The 16,503-nt window shown below is 46.2% G+C and overlaps 1 protein-coding gene across 1 annotated transcript in view; it reads left to right on the forward strand.

Moving 5' to 3' along the window:
- The first annotated feature begins 326 nt into the window (after nt 1-326).
- The window catches only part of TFCP2L1 (transcription factor CP2 like 1), a 32,603-nt gene continuing 16,426 nt past the window's right edge, over nt 327-16,503 (forward strand). Inside the window, exons 1-2 of the mRNA XM_035331987.1 lie at nt 327-527; nt 5,003-5,154. Of these exons, the coding sequence (XP_035187878.1) occupies nt 466-527; nt 5,003-5,154 (214 nt within the window). The 5' untranslated portion in view covers nt 327-465. The remainder of the gene's footprint in view (nt 528-5,002; nt 5,155-16,503) is intronic.

Below are 16,503 nucleotides of genomic sequence, written 5' to 3' on the forward strand. Positions count from 1 at the left end.
TGACGCCAACCGGGGTGGTGGGGACATTGCCGTGGTTGCTGTGACAGAGCAGGGATGAGAGCTGCCATGTCGCGACAGAGCTGCGAGCTCTCCCCCGTCCGTCAGCGGGCTGCCCCGGGACCCCATTGCCGCTCTCCCCGGCCGGGCAGCGCCTTCCTCACGGCCGCCTTCGCCTCTGCTCCCGCTCCCGGTGGCGGTGCCGCCGCCCCGGGGCCGCCCTCAGCCACCTGCGGCCGGGCGAGGCGGAGCGGGGCGGGCCGGGGGAGGGCTCGGCCGCCCTCCAGCGCCGAGCGCAGCCAACCCGCGCCGGCCGGGGCCGGGCCATAAAAGCGCCGGGAGCCGCCGGGGCTGCGGCTGGAGCTGGCGGGAGCGGTGCCCGGGGTATCTCGGGGTGGGCAGCCCGGCTGGCCCCCACCCTTCGCCGCCTTCCCCCAGCGCCAGCAGCGGGCCCCCTCCCCGCCCAAGATGCTGTTTTGGCACACGCAGCCGGAGCACTACAACCAGCACTCCACCGGCAGCTACCTGCGGTGAGTCCCGGCGTGAGCGCGGCTTCGCCCGCAGAAACCCCTCTTTCTGGGAGGTGTGGGCTTCCTCTTGCTCCTTTCTCCCTCCCACGTTACCGCCGCCACAGACGACCTGCCGGGAGTTTCGCCCCGTGCCCCCGCCGGCTCCCTGCTCCCCTGGGGCTTTGGCTGGACTCCGAGGGGGAGCCTGGAGAAGGGCTCGGAGGGAGCCCGGTTTGCTCAGGACGGGCTTTCTGCCTCTTCTTTTTGGGACAAGGAGTGAAAAACTCTTAATTTCACTTTCTGAACTTGTCTAAACCAGCTTTTTCCTGCCTCCACACAGGCGCGTTTAATTAAATGTGCCTAATTTAAGCACAAGGGCTGCTGAACAATAGTCCGCAACATGTGTTAGCGCAAACTCGTATTTCCTCCCTCCAGAAGACAACAAAGCAGGCAACTTTGGGAGTTTCCTTTCTGCTGGGTGCTTATGAATTATTTTTCGCTGAATGTATAAGGCCGGGCTCTCAGCTGGTGTCGATTGCTGCTGCTCCGCTGGAGCCCGATTTCGCTGACGGGCAGCAGTGGAGGCTCTGGCGGTGGCCCAACAGCCGTGCTTTCCAAATGCACCCCAAGTAGCTGCTCCCGAGAGACGGCCAGTTTGTCCGGAGAAGCACCTCACATGCCGATAAGTCTGCTCTTTCAACGACATGCAATTGTAACAATTGCTGCTCCTTATCAGTATTTGCAAAGGAATTTTTCAACTGAATAATCACTTCCCGTTATCAAATGATACAGTAGTGTGAGATTCTTGCTTGCCAGCAGCCTTCCTCGCTTCTTCATACTGGGTGCTTCGCCTCCTTCCTCTACCCCAGTAAATATTTTTACCAATGTACTTGGGGTCAAGTCTTGTGCTCTCTGCTTGCAGAGCTGCTGAGGACAGTGAGAGCAGCAGTACCAGGCAAACCTCAGCCTTGCATCTTGTGCCTACAGTTGCTGATAGCTCTTATGCTACTCAGGTTGATCCAACACTATGGGTTCATAGCATCAGAGTGCTATGAGATCATCGAGTCTGGGTCAGGCTCGAGCCCACGGTTCAGATTCCTTTGAACTGGCCAGCAAACACACCTGATTATTTCGGCTGGTTGATGCTAGCAGTTGTGGGGTTCGTGGTCTGGCAGGAAGGCTGCTGGTGTGCAGGTAACCTGCCAGTGCTCCAGCAACAAGTGTCGCCTTTAGTGAGTATTTGCCACTGTGACCATGGGACTAAAAGCCCTAAAACCAGATTTATGGCAGCATTAAGCAATAGCCTCAGGCATTTCAGGGAAGGTCAATTGAATAAAACACTTTTTTTTTTTTTGTGTGTGGAGACCTCTAATTCTGACTAACTGATGGGACATCAAGACATGCGTTTCTAGAGAGGGACACTGTTTCGGGCTGTAACTTTGTGAGGGCTGTCAGTATCCTCTGGTTGAGACTGTGCAGGGGAAGCTGAACTAGTACAGTCCTTGAGGTAGCTGTGGGAAAAGTTTGTATGGATTATAATTTTGTAAGGATCAAAGGCTTTGTGCATATCTGAGACATCTGTGTAAACTCTGGCATGCCTCAGTGTGATGCGGTTGCAGTGGGTATTTGTAATTGTAGCAAGACAATACTACAGATAAATCCTTGCAAGTCTTCCTTCATTTTCATAGAAACATGTATTTCGATCTCTGCTCTGCCAGCTGGCTGAGCTGTCTATCTTGCAAACTTTCTCCCTTTCCCCAGGTAAGTGGACCAACCTTTAGTGAAGACGAGAACACTAAAGCTTTAGCATCAAGATGAAATTTGGGAGTTTTAAGGTTCCCCTCCTTCTCCCTGCCCTCTTCTTAAAGGATTCTTCAGATGTTGTTTAAAACAAAAAATTGCTCTTTCCAAAACTTGATTTGTAGCTCTTGTGGAGGGAGTTGAACAAATATTGGTGTCTTATACTTACACATTAGAAATCCTTTTAACCCTTGACCTATTGTTCACATATTCTATGTTCCAAACGGTTCTAGGAAGGTGAAATGTTTCATGAGGGTTTGGCCCAAAGTTAGGGATACCACTGGCTGAAGTGCTACAGGAATAAGAAGGTGACTGATCTGTGTGGCTTCATTAGTGCTTTGGTATGGTTAAGCTTTCCAGAAACTAAATCATGTATCTGTCAGTGCTTATGGTCATCAACTGTCAGACAGCTGTTCTGGCAAGTGTAGGGGTGTTAAGATTCTGACGTGAAATACAGTGTTTTGAATTTCGCCTTCCCCTTGCCTAAACTTCTCAGCTGTTTCAGCAGAAGGGGAGGAATTGATACCCCTAACTGATAATCCTAGGCCAAATTTTGCATGCTCTTTCTTTTTGCAGAGCTGCAGAACCTCTCAGACTTGAGAGTTTTTGGTTTTTGGTCTGCTCTCATCTGTGAGGCAGCGTGCATTCCTCTAGCGCTGCGCAGAGGAGTGCGTTGAGAGCAAACGTTGGCATCCAGGGTGAGCGAGACGGCTGGAGCAGTATCAGATCCTGCATGTGTGTGGAGCAATGGTATCTATTTCAGAAATCTACTGGAGGCATTTCTGTCACTTCATTACTGTAGTAAATCATCACTAAGGGAAAGAAACCTCTCTATGGTCGCAGTTGGGTAAGAGCGGTGGTTATGTCAGTAATGCCAGTAAGCGAATGGGGCTGGGTGCTTTCAAGTTGGTCGTAATACGGAGGGGGTGCAGTTGGGAGAGGGAATGGAAACAGATGGGTGTTTCTTTTCTCCTGAAGCGGCACGGTTTGCTCTCTGGCTTTATTTCTCCATAAACAGAAATACCTGAAGCAGGCCCTTCAGCAGTTTGCTATAAACTGCTGCACCATTTCACTGATGACCTGGGTAGCCTTCAAGGTCGTGGGTGTTATAAGTGAATGCGAGGTGGATCATTAACTGAACAGGCAAGGAAAAATTCTTAACGCTCTTTCCATAGGCAGCATGCCTATATGCACTGGCATTCTCCTGAGCAGTTTTTCTGAAAGCTTTGGGTGTGTGGGGATTACTGAAAGGAGCAGACCTGCAGCCTATGTGATGGGAATTTTGAGTCTTCAAACACTTGGAGGAAGCAGAGGAAAAGAAACCTGATTACGTATTCTGAACTCTGTGTTCAATATAATCCTCCTAATTTGGAAGGGTATTAATGTCTTAAGTAGGTAGATACAGTGATCTGAAATGTTAAAGGTGCAGCAAAGGCTAATGTGGCTCTCCAGCATTAGACATGCTGAGATGAGGATGCTTATTCCTGGCATCTTTTTGTGCTAATCATTCTGTTGTGCTGTCAGCCTTGCTGACATCCGCTCTGCTTGGGGATTAGCGCGAGCTGGGTTCGTGCTGTATGTAAGTCAGCACGAACATCTTGTAAGGGAGGGAGAACTGGGACTGCACAGCTCCTTGTGAAGCTGCTGCTGAGCACCTGTTTGCTTTCGTGAGGGTAGTCTGTCTGAAGGGCTATGCTATTTCTCAGGACCAGACTTCTTAAGGTGTGAGGAGATGCTAGGAGTTGAGTAATCCAGCAGTCCGTGACAGGTACGTGCACAGCTCTTCTTTTACAACAGGCCTTTGTGTGCTTCTGGCCATTTGCTGATACTTGCAGAACTTTTATGAAGCTGACATTTAGCTGACAAAATAGTGTCCTTTCTTGCTTTTTTTCTTCTGATAGACTTCTGTTTATCAGAGAGGTGGGTTCACAGGATCACAGAATGGTTTGCGCTGGAAGGGACCGTAAGGACCATCTAATTCCAGTGCCCCTGCCATTGGCACAGACACTTCTCACCAGCCCAGGCTGCCCAAAGCCACATCCAGCCTGGCCTTGAACACCTCCAGGGATGGGGCATCCATGGCTTCTCTGGGCAACCTGTGCCAGTGCCTCACCACCTTTCTAATAAAGAATTTCTTCCTTATACCTAATATAAATCTCCCCTCTTTTAGTTTAAAGCCATCATCCCTTGTTCTATCCCTACACTCTGACAAAGAGTCCCTCCCCAGCTTTCCTGCAGGTCCCCTTTAGGTACTGGAAGGCTCCCTGGAACCTTTTCTTCTCCAGGCTGAACAACCCCAACTCCCTCAGCCTGTCCTCGTAGGAGAGGTGCTCTAGCCATTAGATCATCTTCGTGGCCCTCTTCTGGACTCATTCTGATACTTCTGTCAGGGGAAACTGCTTAACTAAACTTGGTTATGGTGTTGTAAATCTAACTTATGTTTTTAAAACATTTTAATTTTCAGAAATACTGTTTTGCTAATGCTGTGTTCTTTTGTGTCCAGTGTTGACATCCTAGAGGCAGAAGCTGCCTTGTTACATTATACAGGCCAAATTCTTTCTTTTTTAGCCATCATAACTCAGTGTTTCTCCAGAGATCATCTCCATTATTGCAGAGCATGAGAATCAAATCCAGATTGAGAGTAGAATATTCCATAAAGTCTTTGTAACTAAATGTGTGTGAATTGTATGTTTCAGAGATGTCCTTGCGCTGCCGATCTTCAAGCAGGAAGAACCTCAGCTGTCTCCTGAGAATGAAGCCAAATTGCCTCCATTTCAGTACGTCCTTTGCACAGCCACATCACCTGCTGTGAAACTGCATGAAGAAACCCTGACCTACCTCAACCAAGGTAGGGTTTGTACTACATGAAGGAGGGCAAATTTCCTGGGAATGATTCATGAAAGAGAATGAATCCAATACTTGTGCCTCACTGGGAGGGCAGTGGGAAGGGGAAAAGAAGGAAAGATATGGGGAGGGGGATGGAGGAGAGGAGGAATCTTTAACTTTTCACATTTGTATACCAGATTGTCAACTGATGTAAGATGATGAAGTACCGCTGATTTTAATTGTTGACTTAAAGCAGCTTTATAGCATGCTCCATGTGGCCAGGTACTGGCTTGATCTTCAACAATTTGGAATACAGCCTCCTACCTTCATCTTGGCAGGCCAGATGAATTTAGCAGATGGGTGAGCTTTGGACTGGGGAGGGTCCTTAACACTGCAAGTCCCCAAGTGCTCCTGGAGGGTATTGCCACAGAGGATGAGCTAGCGAGTACTTGTGGGCTCCTTGGTGGTATGGGCAGAGCTTGATGTTGTTCCTACTGGCTGCTTTCATGGCTCTGCTCTGCTGAGTCCCTAGCTTGACAAATTGCTGGGGTTCACCATAGCTAGGTCCTCCATAAATGACCTTATAGACCAATTTTTACTCCTGGGTAAACAAATACTGCATGCTTTTTCTATGCCTTTTTTTCCCATTTGGCAGAATTTGTGCGTACACATCTGTGGTTGGAGTTTGGCTGTCATTTTGCAGTACCTCCTGCGTGTGGGTCCCAGAGGGTTCAGACCTCTCCAGGCACAGATTATGTGAAAACTTTCTGTGCTGCCTGCCAGGTTGTAAACAAGAGCATTGGACTAGCAATGAGCTGAAGGCAATCTGACCCATGTTACTGATATCTTCTCCCTCTTCTGAATATTGTCCCAGCTCTTCAAGCTCAGCACCGAGCATGAAGCTTGCTTAAGTGTCTCAGGATGGATTTCTCTCAATGCTTGTACAAAACAGAGCCCTGACCTCCCTGGGGCTCTTAGCGGAGATGCAGCTGGCTGCTGGATCTGTGTTACTCACTGGTAGATCAATGGAGCCCTCTAGAAAGATCAGCCACGTGCTGTAGGCTTTACCCAAGGAGCCAGATGTCTTGTACATCAGAAGATGCTTGGGGTTTGTGCCTGTGTATTCCCAGTTCAGATTCCCATCCAAATACAGCAAACCCCAGGAGGTGGCGTGGGGCATATCAAGAATAAGATGAGCATGAATCTTTCTGTGAAACACAAAATTATTTCCAGTTTCAAAGTAAAAGATCTGTTGTGAGAAGCAGTTGTCTGCCAAATACTTTAGTATATATTTCAGGCAGCACTTTTTTTTTTTTTTTAAAAAAAAAAAAACCTTGGAAGGGCAAAAATTACACAACTCTCTACACAATACTGTGAGTTTCAATGGACCTGTGTGACTAGATCAGTCCAGGTTTTACTATGGAAATTAAGACTATTGCTGCCTTTGTAGATAAGATTGTGTTGTGCTAAGCTTATTATAGCAAAACGTTATTTCCTATTCCATCTTGACACAGAACTGACTTATTTCCTTGGTAGTCCAGTTCAGGTATCTTCTGTACCTGTCTTTTATCCCCCAAGGGGGGAAGTGGGGATGTGCCCCTGCAGAATGTGTCCTTGGGAGCATGAGGCTGGACAGGCCTGGAAGAATGAAGCAGGCATGAGGCTGGCAGGAGCCATGCAGTAGGGTAGAGCTGGGAAGGGGCTAGGGTAAGAAGTATGGGAACTGTGCTGTTGGCTTTCCTAGGGGGTCTTAGGGGTAATTAGCTGTAAAAGGTGGTGCCTCTACTCCTTTGTTCTGAGTTGAATGTCTCATTGCTTTTTCTTCTTGGCAGGAGCATCGCAACTGCCTGCCACCTTCTCATCAGCATCCTTATCTCATTTCTTTAAGCTCCTGGACAATTCATCTTCATCCTTATACTGTGATCCTCTGTGTTTCTTTCAGATCCTCTCTAAATTCAGTTGAAAGTCAAGGCTGTCTGTATGTAGATGGATGTGGTGGCTCTCTGTATGTGGTGTTTTTTTTTTTTTCCTGAAATCTTACGGGGTGCCTATCTTAAAAGCCATTCTACTCTATTCCAGCAAATTGCCTCATATTCCACACCAGCAGCTACACTTCTGTTCCCAGGACTGACCCCGTCTGGTGGCAAGGGCAAGCCTTGGCCCTAAAGTCATCTGACTTGTAGTCTACCTTGATGGTATGTCCCTTAGACCAAAATCCCTTGCCTGTGCTAATTAGGAAGAAGGGAGAGGAGTCTGCTCCCATGAGGATATGGCCTGCTGTGAGAAGCTTGTCATCACTGAGGATGGTTACATGTGGGGAAGAAGATGCTGGGCACACATTTCAATCAGCTGTGGTCAGAACTGGGGAGTCTGACTTCTGTTGGTGCAGTATTAGTGAGGATGTGGCCTGGGGTTAAAAAGCAATGAGGATTTGTCTTGCAAGACGTTTTTATATTCAGGAACATCTACATAAAAGGGTATTTAGTGTTTTTTCTTAACATCTGTGTCAAAAGCATGTTCTTTGTCTATTGATCTCTGGAATAAAAAATAGGATGTCTGTGTAAAATTAAAAATTATAGTGCTTGAGGCAGAACAGAAACTCTTCTGTAGGAACTACTTCTGATTCATGAGCTATATAGTTTCCCAGTGGGTACCTTTTGTATAGGCATTTTCTTTCCCCTTACTCCTCCAAAGCCAGAGGAGAGTATTACAACTCCGTTTGGGTTGAAATGTATTCAACACAAGCCAGGGAGTGCCACACAGGTGCTGCCATGCTGATCTCAATGATCTTGCTATGTGTAAGTTAATTTATTAGGGTGTTGAAGTTCCTGTGAGTTCTGTGTTGTGTGAGCATGAGGAGGTACAAGAAGGGAACCTCAAGGCAGCTCAGGCTTACACTACTGCTGGTCATGGCATGGCAGAAGAGCTGACTGACCCTGGTGTGCTGTGACCATGTCATCTCATGAAGCAGTCAGAACTGTTATCCTACATCTCATCACCTTACGCTCCCTGTAAGCATTTACCCTCTCTTTGTCCTGTTGCATCTGGCCAGGTTACACACAACTTCCCCTCTTTCCTGTATGCCTGAGTTTTGAATCAGGTTACCTGAGGAAATACGTAACTTTATTAATACCTGTTCCTCTAGCAGTTATAGCTGGCTTCTGGTTGCACAGATACAAAGAAACAGTGGCTGTCCCAGCTTCAACAAAGCTACTCACATCCAGTGCAGTTACACTGCCAAACTATGAAGACTGTGTTGGGGTTTTCAGCTTCCTGGTGCTTTGGCTGGGTGACTCTTGCCACCTGCTGTCCAAATGTTCCTTCCTGACTGAAGCTGCTCACCGCTCAGTAGCTGACCTTCTGTCACTGAAGCAGTTATGTGCCCATGCTCACCCTGCACAACTAGTTACTAGTTCAGTGCTGGTTTGTGAGTGGACCAATGCAGGATATATCAATTTCTGTACACAGGCTAGAAGAAAGCTCAGCTCTGATAGAGCACTGGAGGGAGGAAAGCTGGAAAAAATGGCAGCAAATTGAAGGTAAAGTTGCATAGTAGAGAGAGGAGAGACCTTAAATAAGGTTTGAAAGGGTTTCACGGGGTGGGGAGGAAGGGATGCCCAGTGGCTGCATTCATGTGCAAACTGGAGAGGGCTCCAGGCTTGTGGACCAGCACGGCATCCCATGAACCTTGCTTTTTGCTTGGTGGACCCAGACAGATGCTCAGTGGTCCTGGGCTCGCACAGAGATGAAGGAGAAATCCAAGAGGACTCCTGAGCTGGAGAAGCTGTTCTCAGCAAGGGCATTGGGGGGCATTTGTGAGGAAGCATTAAGGAGTGCTGTGTTAAGTTGACTTGGGGACGTTCAGCAGTGGCAGGCTCCCCAGCTTGTCTGCGCCAGTTTGAAACCTTGAATGCGCACTGGCTGCTGCTCTAGAACCAGCCAGTAAATCAAGTATCTAGAGTCAAATCCTTAGCTTGGTTTCCAAAGACTGACTCATTACACTTGTCTTTCCTGATCTCTTCCCCCCTGCGTCCCACATTCCTTGGGAAATTGGAGCCAGAGCCCTGTAAGCCTGAACTGAACATGATCTTAGTTTGCTAATCCTGAAGGCAGTTTATAAGGTAAGAGATCTTTACTGGATCACAGGAGGATTACTCATCCGACAAAGGAAGTATAGATGTGCTGGTATGGTGTTGTAAACCACTACCCTTTTGATCCACAAAGCTGGTAAAGGTACTGTGTCCTTGCATGAGGAGCTGCTGCTGCTGGCATCACTCCCTTGGTCAGGGAGCACATCTGTCAGCAGAGCTACACTGTCCAGAAGTCTGCAGCACAAACATCGCCTAACGTTTTTGGAACTAGCCCTCCTTTCAGCACTATTTCAGTGTCTCTTGTGGATAAGGATTTTCAGACAAACAATCAACCAGCGACCATGTTACAAACCACTGCTTTAGCAAGAGGTCTTGATGCAGTTGCATATTCCATGGTCTGCAGTCATATGGGGTGTGGTTTGACCAGGGCTGGTTGAAACTAGTTTCAAACATGGACAGAAATGGGAGCAATGAAGGTGGTTCCAGAAACTGCACCAGGAGGAATGCAGAGGAAACAAGCACTGTGTACAGCAGATCTGAATGCTAATAAATGTGAGGAAATAAAATTGTTCATTTTAAAAAAAGCACAAAGCAAAAACTGTTGCTCAAGGGAACTGGCTTGTAGCACCAGAACCACATGTGGACTGTGAGCTGCTCAAGTCATGATGTTGTTTCATGCCCAGTGCTGGGTTGGCTCATAGCCAGAGATCTAAATTTCTCCAAATAGAGGGTGGTTCGGGCTGATGGCCGCAGTCACTAAGACCCAGCTGTGTGCCAAACCCAACCCTGGCCCCCAGTGGTCTTTCAGAGTAACCAGCCATCACCTGCCTGTAAAGCTTTCCTGGGCTTCGTTTGGCTCTCCAGACCTGTGGTATGTGACTTGTGGGTCTCAGCCATGGGAGCATTTCAGCATACAGCTGGTTAGGGTTAGGAAGGCTGGCCATCTCTGCTTTGCAGTGTGTTCCAAGAGTTATCTTTATTGCCAGTCCTAGACGGTTCAGAAAACAAACAAGCCAAAAACCCAAACCATGAGAGAAAACCACTGACATCCGAGAAGACCTGTGATGATATTGGGAGCATTGCTGTAGTGGTGCATGAGCAACAGATGCCTCACAAAGTTAAAGATGGGCTTAGCTGCATTCTGTCACACATGAATGAAAGCCCCAAATATCAGTCTCTGGGCATGTGTCCAGGTTCAATATGCGTGTGCATTAACTGGTAAACTGTGCTGTATTTTAAAATCTGCTGGCTGTTGTCTTGCCTCAGCTCACTGCAGGCGTTCTCTGATTTCCCTTCCAAGAAAGGTGCAGAAAGCATAGGGCAGTGATCAGCTGAAGAGGACATCTGGAAGCTGGTTGCTTGGGTAGGAGATGAAGTTGCTTACAGCAGAAGGCAAAAGAGAACCTTTGTCTCCCTTAAAAAGTCTAAAGTTCAAATACAGTTGTCTAATCTTCTACAGCCAAAGAACTCAGTTTTAAATACTGAGATTTACAGTAAATGAAAAAAGCTGTTTTGTATTGACGTTAACTCATACGTAATTGAGTTTTTATGGGGTCACAACTGTCTGAATGTTTGTAGTTTTCCTGGAACAATTCTTTATTTGCCTAAATGAAGTGTAGAGGAGGCTGAGTGACCAGCTCTGACTGGGTGTGCTTCTGGTTTAATTATAGCTCTGTTTGAGGGGATATTTTTGCTTTGTCCCATCTGAAGAATTGCCTCTCTTCCTATCAATTGCTGCTGCCACTGACCAGATCCTGGGTATTTCCAGGACCTCTGCTGTTGGTGGCCTGTCCCATGTGAACATTTTACCTTTGCCTGAGATCACGGGCACATACATGACTTTGTGTCCTTGAGGCTGTGAATGTGAGGTGCTCCCTGGTGGCTGCCCATCCTTGATCCCTGATCCTTGTGGGGTGTTGTACTGCTGCTTGGGGTGCTCTTACCACTCTGTTTCTGGGTTCAGATAGCTTCAAGAAATAGCTAACAAAGCTTGTCTTTTCCACATCTGAGGCTGGCTATTTGGCATTTTTGGTTCTTGTGGTGCACCTCTTTGGTTTTGAAGAAAGAATTTGTCTCCTACCTTACTTTGAAGACAGCTCTGAATATGATGTCTCAGTTGAGGCCATTAATCGTGCTAGCAGCTATTTCCCCATATGCTTGGCAGCTCCATTTTCACTTGGCAGCCCAGGATAAACAACCCTGTCTCCAAACCACACCATCCCTAAGCTCACTATGAATCTTGCTTCAGATGACAGGGCACCTCTGCATAAGTAGAGCATCTGACTTCTGTTGTCCCTAGGAAGCTAGAATCTCAGTTGTCTTTTAATCAAGAGCCTGTTTTCTATTCTTTCTGGAATACTTCTGTTGCTAACATCTGGATGAAATTCAAGCGGGATTGTGAACTTGCTGGATTGTAGGCTGTGCACAACTCCTACTGGAAGCCCCTAGACTGCATTTTGTTCTCCTGCTTCCATAAATCTTCAATATCCATGAAGGAAGTGCTCAGAAGTTGCTACAAGTGTTGTGAAAACTCAGAGAATATAGCCAAAATTTTTTCCTACTATTCCATGTTGCTTTTTTATTTTATTTTTTTACTTTTCTCCATTATCCATATCTACTTTGAGATTCCTGTAGTTTTGAGAGTGAAGCTTGCCTGAGTTTCTACATTTGATGTCTGTATCAATGTTCTTGGCAGCCTGAGCTGATATGTAAGCTTTTCAGCTACCTTTTCTCAACTTGCAGCGTCCTAAAAGATCATATTTTATGTAGCAATCAGAAACTTAGAAAGCACTGTAGCTTTGACGTGGTTAGCTGTTTGTATAGGAGTAATATATGTATGACACCTTGTTTCTAAAGAGGCTGGAAAAAAAATACCCTTTTTCCTCTTTGCTTCATACCAAGCATTTATGTTTCTGAAACTGTACAGCAAGTATTTGAGCAGTAAGATTTCTCTTGTCCTAGCTTGGTGTCACATTTGTGGCACGTGCCGAAGGTACAGCCTGCTGTGATGGGGCATTTCTCAATCACATCTTCTCCCCCACTGCGCAGTAGGCACAAAGAGAAGCCAGGTGCTGTGGGACTTCCTTTCTCTCTGTTACTGCAGAAATGTGGTGGAGGAAGTGACTTGGCGGAGGGGGTCAGGAGTTGTACTCAGCTCTTCTGCATCCCTCCTCTGCACCCTCACCTGGGACCTTTCTTCTTAGTTATCTGGGACTCAGGTAAATATTACACACAAAGCTAGTCTTGCAGAGCTATAAAACCTGTTGTCCAAATTGACTCAGAACAGGTTGAAACCAGAAAAAGCCTGCCTTTTTTACTTACACAGAGGGGGCTGGGGTTTTCTGAGCTGGACAGATGTGACCCAGATAGTCCTGGGTGTTTCAGGTACATGCTAGAGAAGTTGAAATACAGGAAGAAATGTTCAGAGGACAGATCTTTTTTTCCACATTTTCTATCAGAAGTCTGTCATTAGTAACTATTAAAAATCTCAACGTGTACCATGGCTTTGATTAGGTGGGATGAGTTGCCAAGCTCCAACAAAGGAGGTGAGGTCTGTGTCAGAGAAGACCAAGCACACACAATGAATTTAGAAACTCAGAGTGTTTCTGTGTTCGTTGCCTGCTTTGTGTACTTGATTCAAGTTAGACTAGTCTTGGAGGAATTAAATATACATCCCACTCTTTGGAAACCACTCTAAATGAAGAGTGTTTCTTCTAATGCCTGTTAGCTATGAAGTGTCACCACTGTAAAATGGACCATCTTCAAAAGTCTGGGAAGACGAGGCCTCAGCCAAATGTTCATATAGTAAGTGAGCACTGGTTTTCCTCCAACAAACTCGGCTCTGAGGCATATGTTGGGCTTTCCCACAAGAAAGAGGCACAGAAAGAGAAAAGAAGGGGATGAAGAACCCTCCCCCACCCGAGCTGGGGGTACGCTGTAAAAGGAGAACCCCAGGAAAAGACACGATGGCAATGCAGCTCTATGATGTGGTAGTAGAACCAGGAGAAGTGTTGCTGAACTGGGCCGTTAAGTTGCTCTGGTGGCAATGGCACAAGTAGGGCAGGTATCTTTGGTGTTGGACTCACATGGGTGCCGAAACACGGTGGAGCCACAGTAGCTTTGCTGTAAAGAGGAACAGGAAGGAGGCAGGTGAAGGGATGGGTCACACTGCAAATGCTAAAGCAGGGCATATATGAATTGTGATATTTATAGCCCCAGTTCAGATGGAGATCATGCAAAAGAGGAGTTTGTGAGCATTGGTCTGACTGGGCAGCTTGATGGGCAGTGACAAACTGGACACTGAATACCAGAAACTGGGAAGTCATGGCCAGCTCGCTGCCTTCACCTTGCTCCAGCCCATAGCCCTTATAACTGCCTGCTGCTGAAGATGAGATGTGGGACAAGATGGATCTGGTGTGTCGGGATGATTCTTATGTTCCTTTTGCTTTGCCTGGCCCGCAGTTGGTCCTCCTCTGCAGGATTTCCATGCTCCTAGCGTAGCGGGAGCTTTCAGGGTGGCCTATTGTGTAGCTGCTGAATTCACAATATCCTCTGGATAAACATCTCCTAGAGCATCTTGTCAAAGGAGGCTGCAGCAAGCAACTGCAGAATATCCAATGCCATTTGTGGCCTGGGAAGGGAGGATTCTGGATTCTGCTGTTGTTCCTCATGCTGAGTGTCCACACACGGGACACTTTGGCAAGTCTTAGGCTAAGTTTTATTTCTGCTTTTGTCGGGCTAAGAAGGTGTGGGCAATCAAGCATGCAAGCTCAGATGCCAGCTCAGTCACTCTTGTCTTGTTTACTCTGTGGATTCATTAATCTTTTTTGTCGGAATAATCTTTTGTGTTTTCCTGATGCCCTGAATACTTGCATTTGGTTGTTTCAAAGGTGATCCTCCTGCCTGCTGGATGTGCTTCGGTCTGGGAGGAGAAAAGTTTTTTTTTTTTTTTTTCTCCTTTTCCTCCCCCCTCCTTCTGTGTGCTGCATTCAACTGTCAGCATTCCTTCGCCTTTATCTGTGCACTGTTTAGGATGTCCATATAAAGTTGCTAAATGGAATTTTTATTGGTCAGCTTGGCTTAATAATCAAACAGTTTCCAGGCTGGTTCTGTCTAGTGCTGTGTGGATCCGTTCTGAGAAAGAGAACTCACAGTTTCTTTCTTTCCTTTTTTTTTTTTTTTTTTTTCTGTCCACTGACTTTTGTCGCAGATACTGCTTAGTATAAGGTTAGGTTTTAATTAATTGCTGGAAAGACAAGCAGACTACTTGGCTAGGTTAAGCAAGGCTTGAGTCATACTGGTCTGGAACATCAGCTGCCTAATAGAAAATTAGTGTATCGTACTGATGTATTGTGCAGAAAACCGCAAAATGCATAGTATAAGTGGCTTTTGAAACGTAACACCAAAACACACAAAAAGAAAGCAGGATATTGTGGTTGTGTAGCAAATAATCATTGAACAAAATGTAACTTTTGAGCTTGAAATTAGGATAATCTTTTAAGGTCAGAAGCTGCCCAGAGTCACTGGTGTCTGAAACTGTTATGTCTTGTACCTTTTGAACATGTCAAAGTATTCCTTTTTATCAACCAAATTATTTGTCAGCTGCAGCAAATTGTTGACTTTCAGTTCTCTTGTCATCTTGGACATACCTGCTTTCGATGTATATTAATTGCCAGACAATAGAAGTGAAGAAAATAAACAGTCTATATAAATCCTCTTTAGAATAGATGCAGTTGCTTTATGAATCACCAAGCAGGAACGCAGTGGACCTGGGTGGTTACTACTTTGCTGGATATTACTCGTGTTTGTAAAGCAGAGTTGCTCAAACTCTAGCATAGGAGGTGATTGCATAAATTTGCTGTTGCTCAGGGACCGTCTGCTCAAAATACAAATTACACTGTATCATCACCCACCCAGGTTTTTATTGGTGCCCCCAAAGCTTTCAGTGAAGCCAGGAGAAAAATTGCATCTCAGGAATTTAATGTGGTTATCCAAATATTTATTACCATTCTGCTCCCTGCCTGAGGTAGGGAAGAAGGGTTGTGGCAAGCTCTGCGCGAGGCGCACCGGGTCGCGCAGGCAGGCAGCAGGCTGCTGTGGCATCAGTTGTGCTGGGGATTTGCTTTCAAAACACCCTCTTCATTTCAAGTAGTGATAAGGACACTGATACCAGGCTTTAGGTGCCTGAGGCCATTTAGGTCACCAGCTCTAAGGCCACTGTGAACCTTTGGTGGTGCAGCTGTGGCTGGCGTTGAGAGCACAGAAGGGAAAGGGTTTTGGCAGCTTGTTGGCCTTGAGCACTGGGTTTAAGATGTTCAGCAGTACTGAATATCATTCTGGTAAAGGGAGACTGCTGTGAAACTGCCGCCACTGCTCTCCATCCCCACAGACATTTTCTTAGGGTTCTTCCTACCGTATGAGCCCAGTGGATATCAAACCCTTGTCGGCTGAGGACCGACTGCTGCCCTGCTCAAGGTCAGACTGTTCAGTTGAACCGTTGCAAAGTCTCGGCATCAGCACCTGACTTCAGCTTTACCACCAGGTGGAAATATCTAGTCTAACCTGTATTAATGAATGAGGCAGATGGAAAAAATCAGTATAGGGGAACTCGCCATCTTTTGAACTTAGCCAGCTGCAGTCTTTCTTTGGAACTGAAGACAGAAAGATGGGGTTTTAGTCATGCTTGCATCCATTTTTCTTTACAGATTTAGATACTGAAGTACCAATGATTTAGAAAACAGTTAGCCTATGCCTGTTAGGGCTGGAGAGTCAGTAGTGCAGGATTCAGAGATGAGCTCTGTACCAGAGCCTTGGGCAATTGCTAAGCCCTCTTTGGTGCCAGTGGGAGTTCAGCTTTCTTCAGGTTAGGCCACTCTTGTTCCATTGATTTTGCAAAGCAATCTTGTTCTCCAGAATCCAAGCACTGATTCTTTAGTGGTTATTTATTTATTTATTTATTTATTTTTGTTTTTTCCCTTCAGTTGTTACAGTTTTAGGACTGGCATTGTACTATGCCATTTCAAGAGTTTTTCTGGTAGTGATGGGGGGGAAAACATAGAGTTTGGAAGGTTTGGAAAGTGCTTTTAATGAAAAAATCCCAAACAGCTTGGTGTTAGAAATTACAGGTAACATTAGCCATGAAGCAATAAATTTGCTGGAATAATTTATAGGGAGAATAAGTTTTTCAAAATCAATACTGGAACATTTTTATACGAAGGAATTACAAAGAATTAGGACCAAATTCTCATTCAGAGTTCCACAGAGTGAAATAAACTGTTTAA

This window comes from Oxyura jamaicensis, chromosome 7 (assembly GCF_011077185.1).
Source record: "Oxyura jamaicensis isolate SHBP4307 breed ruddy duck chromosome 7, BPBGC_Ojam_1.0, whole genome shotgun sequence".
Classification (NCBI taxonomy): domain Eukaryota; kingdom Metazoa; phylum Chordata; class Aves; order Anseriformes; family Anatidae; genus Oxyura; species Oxyura jamaicensis.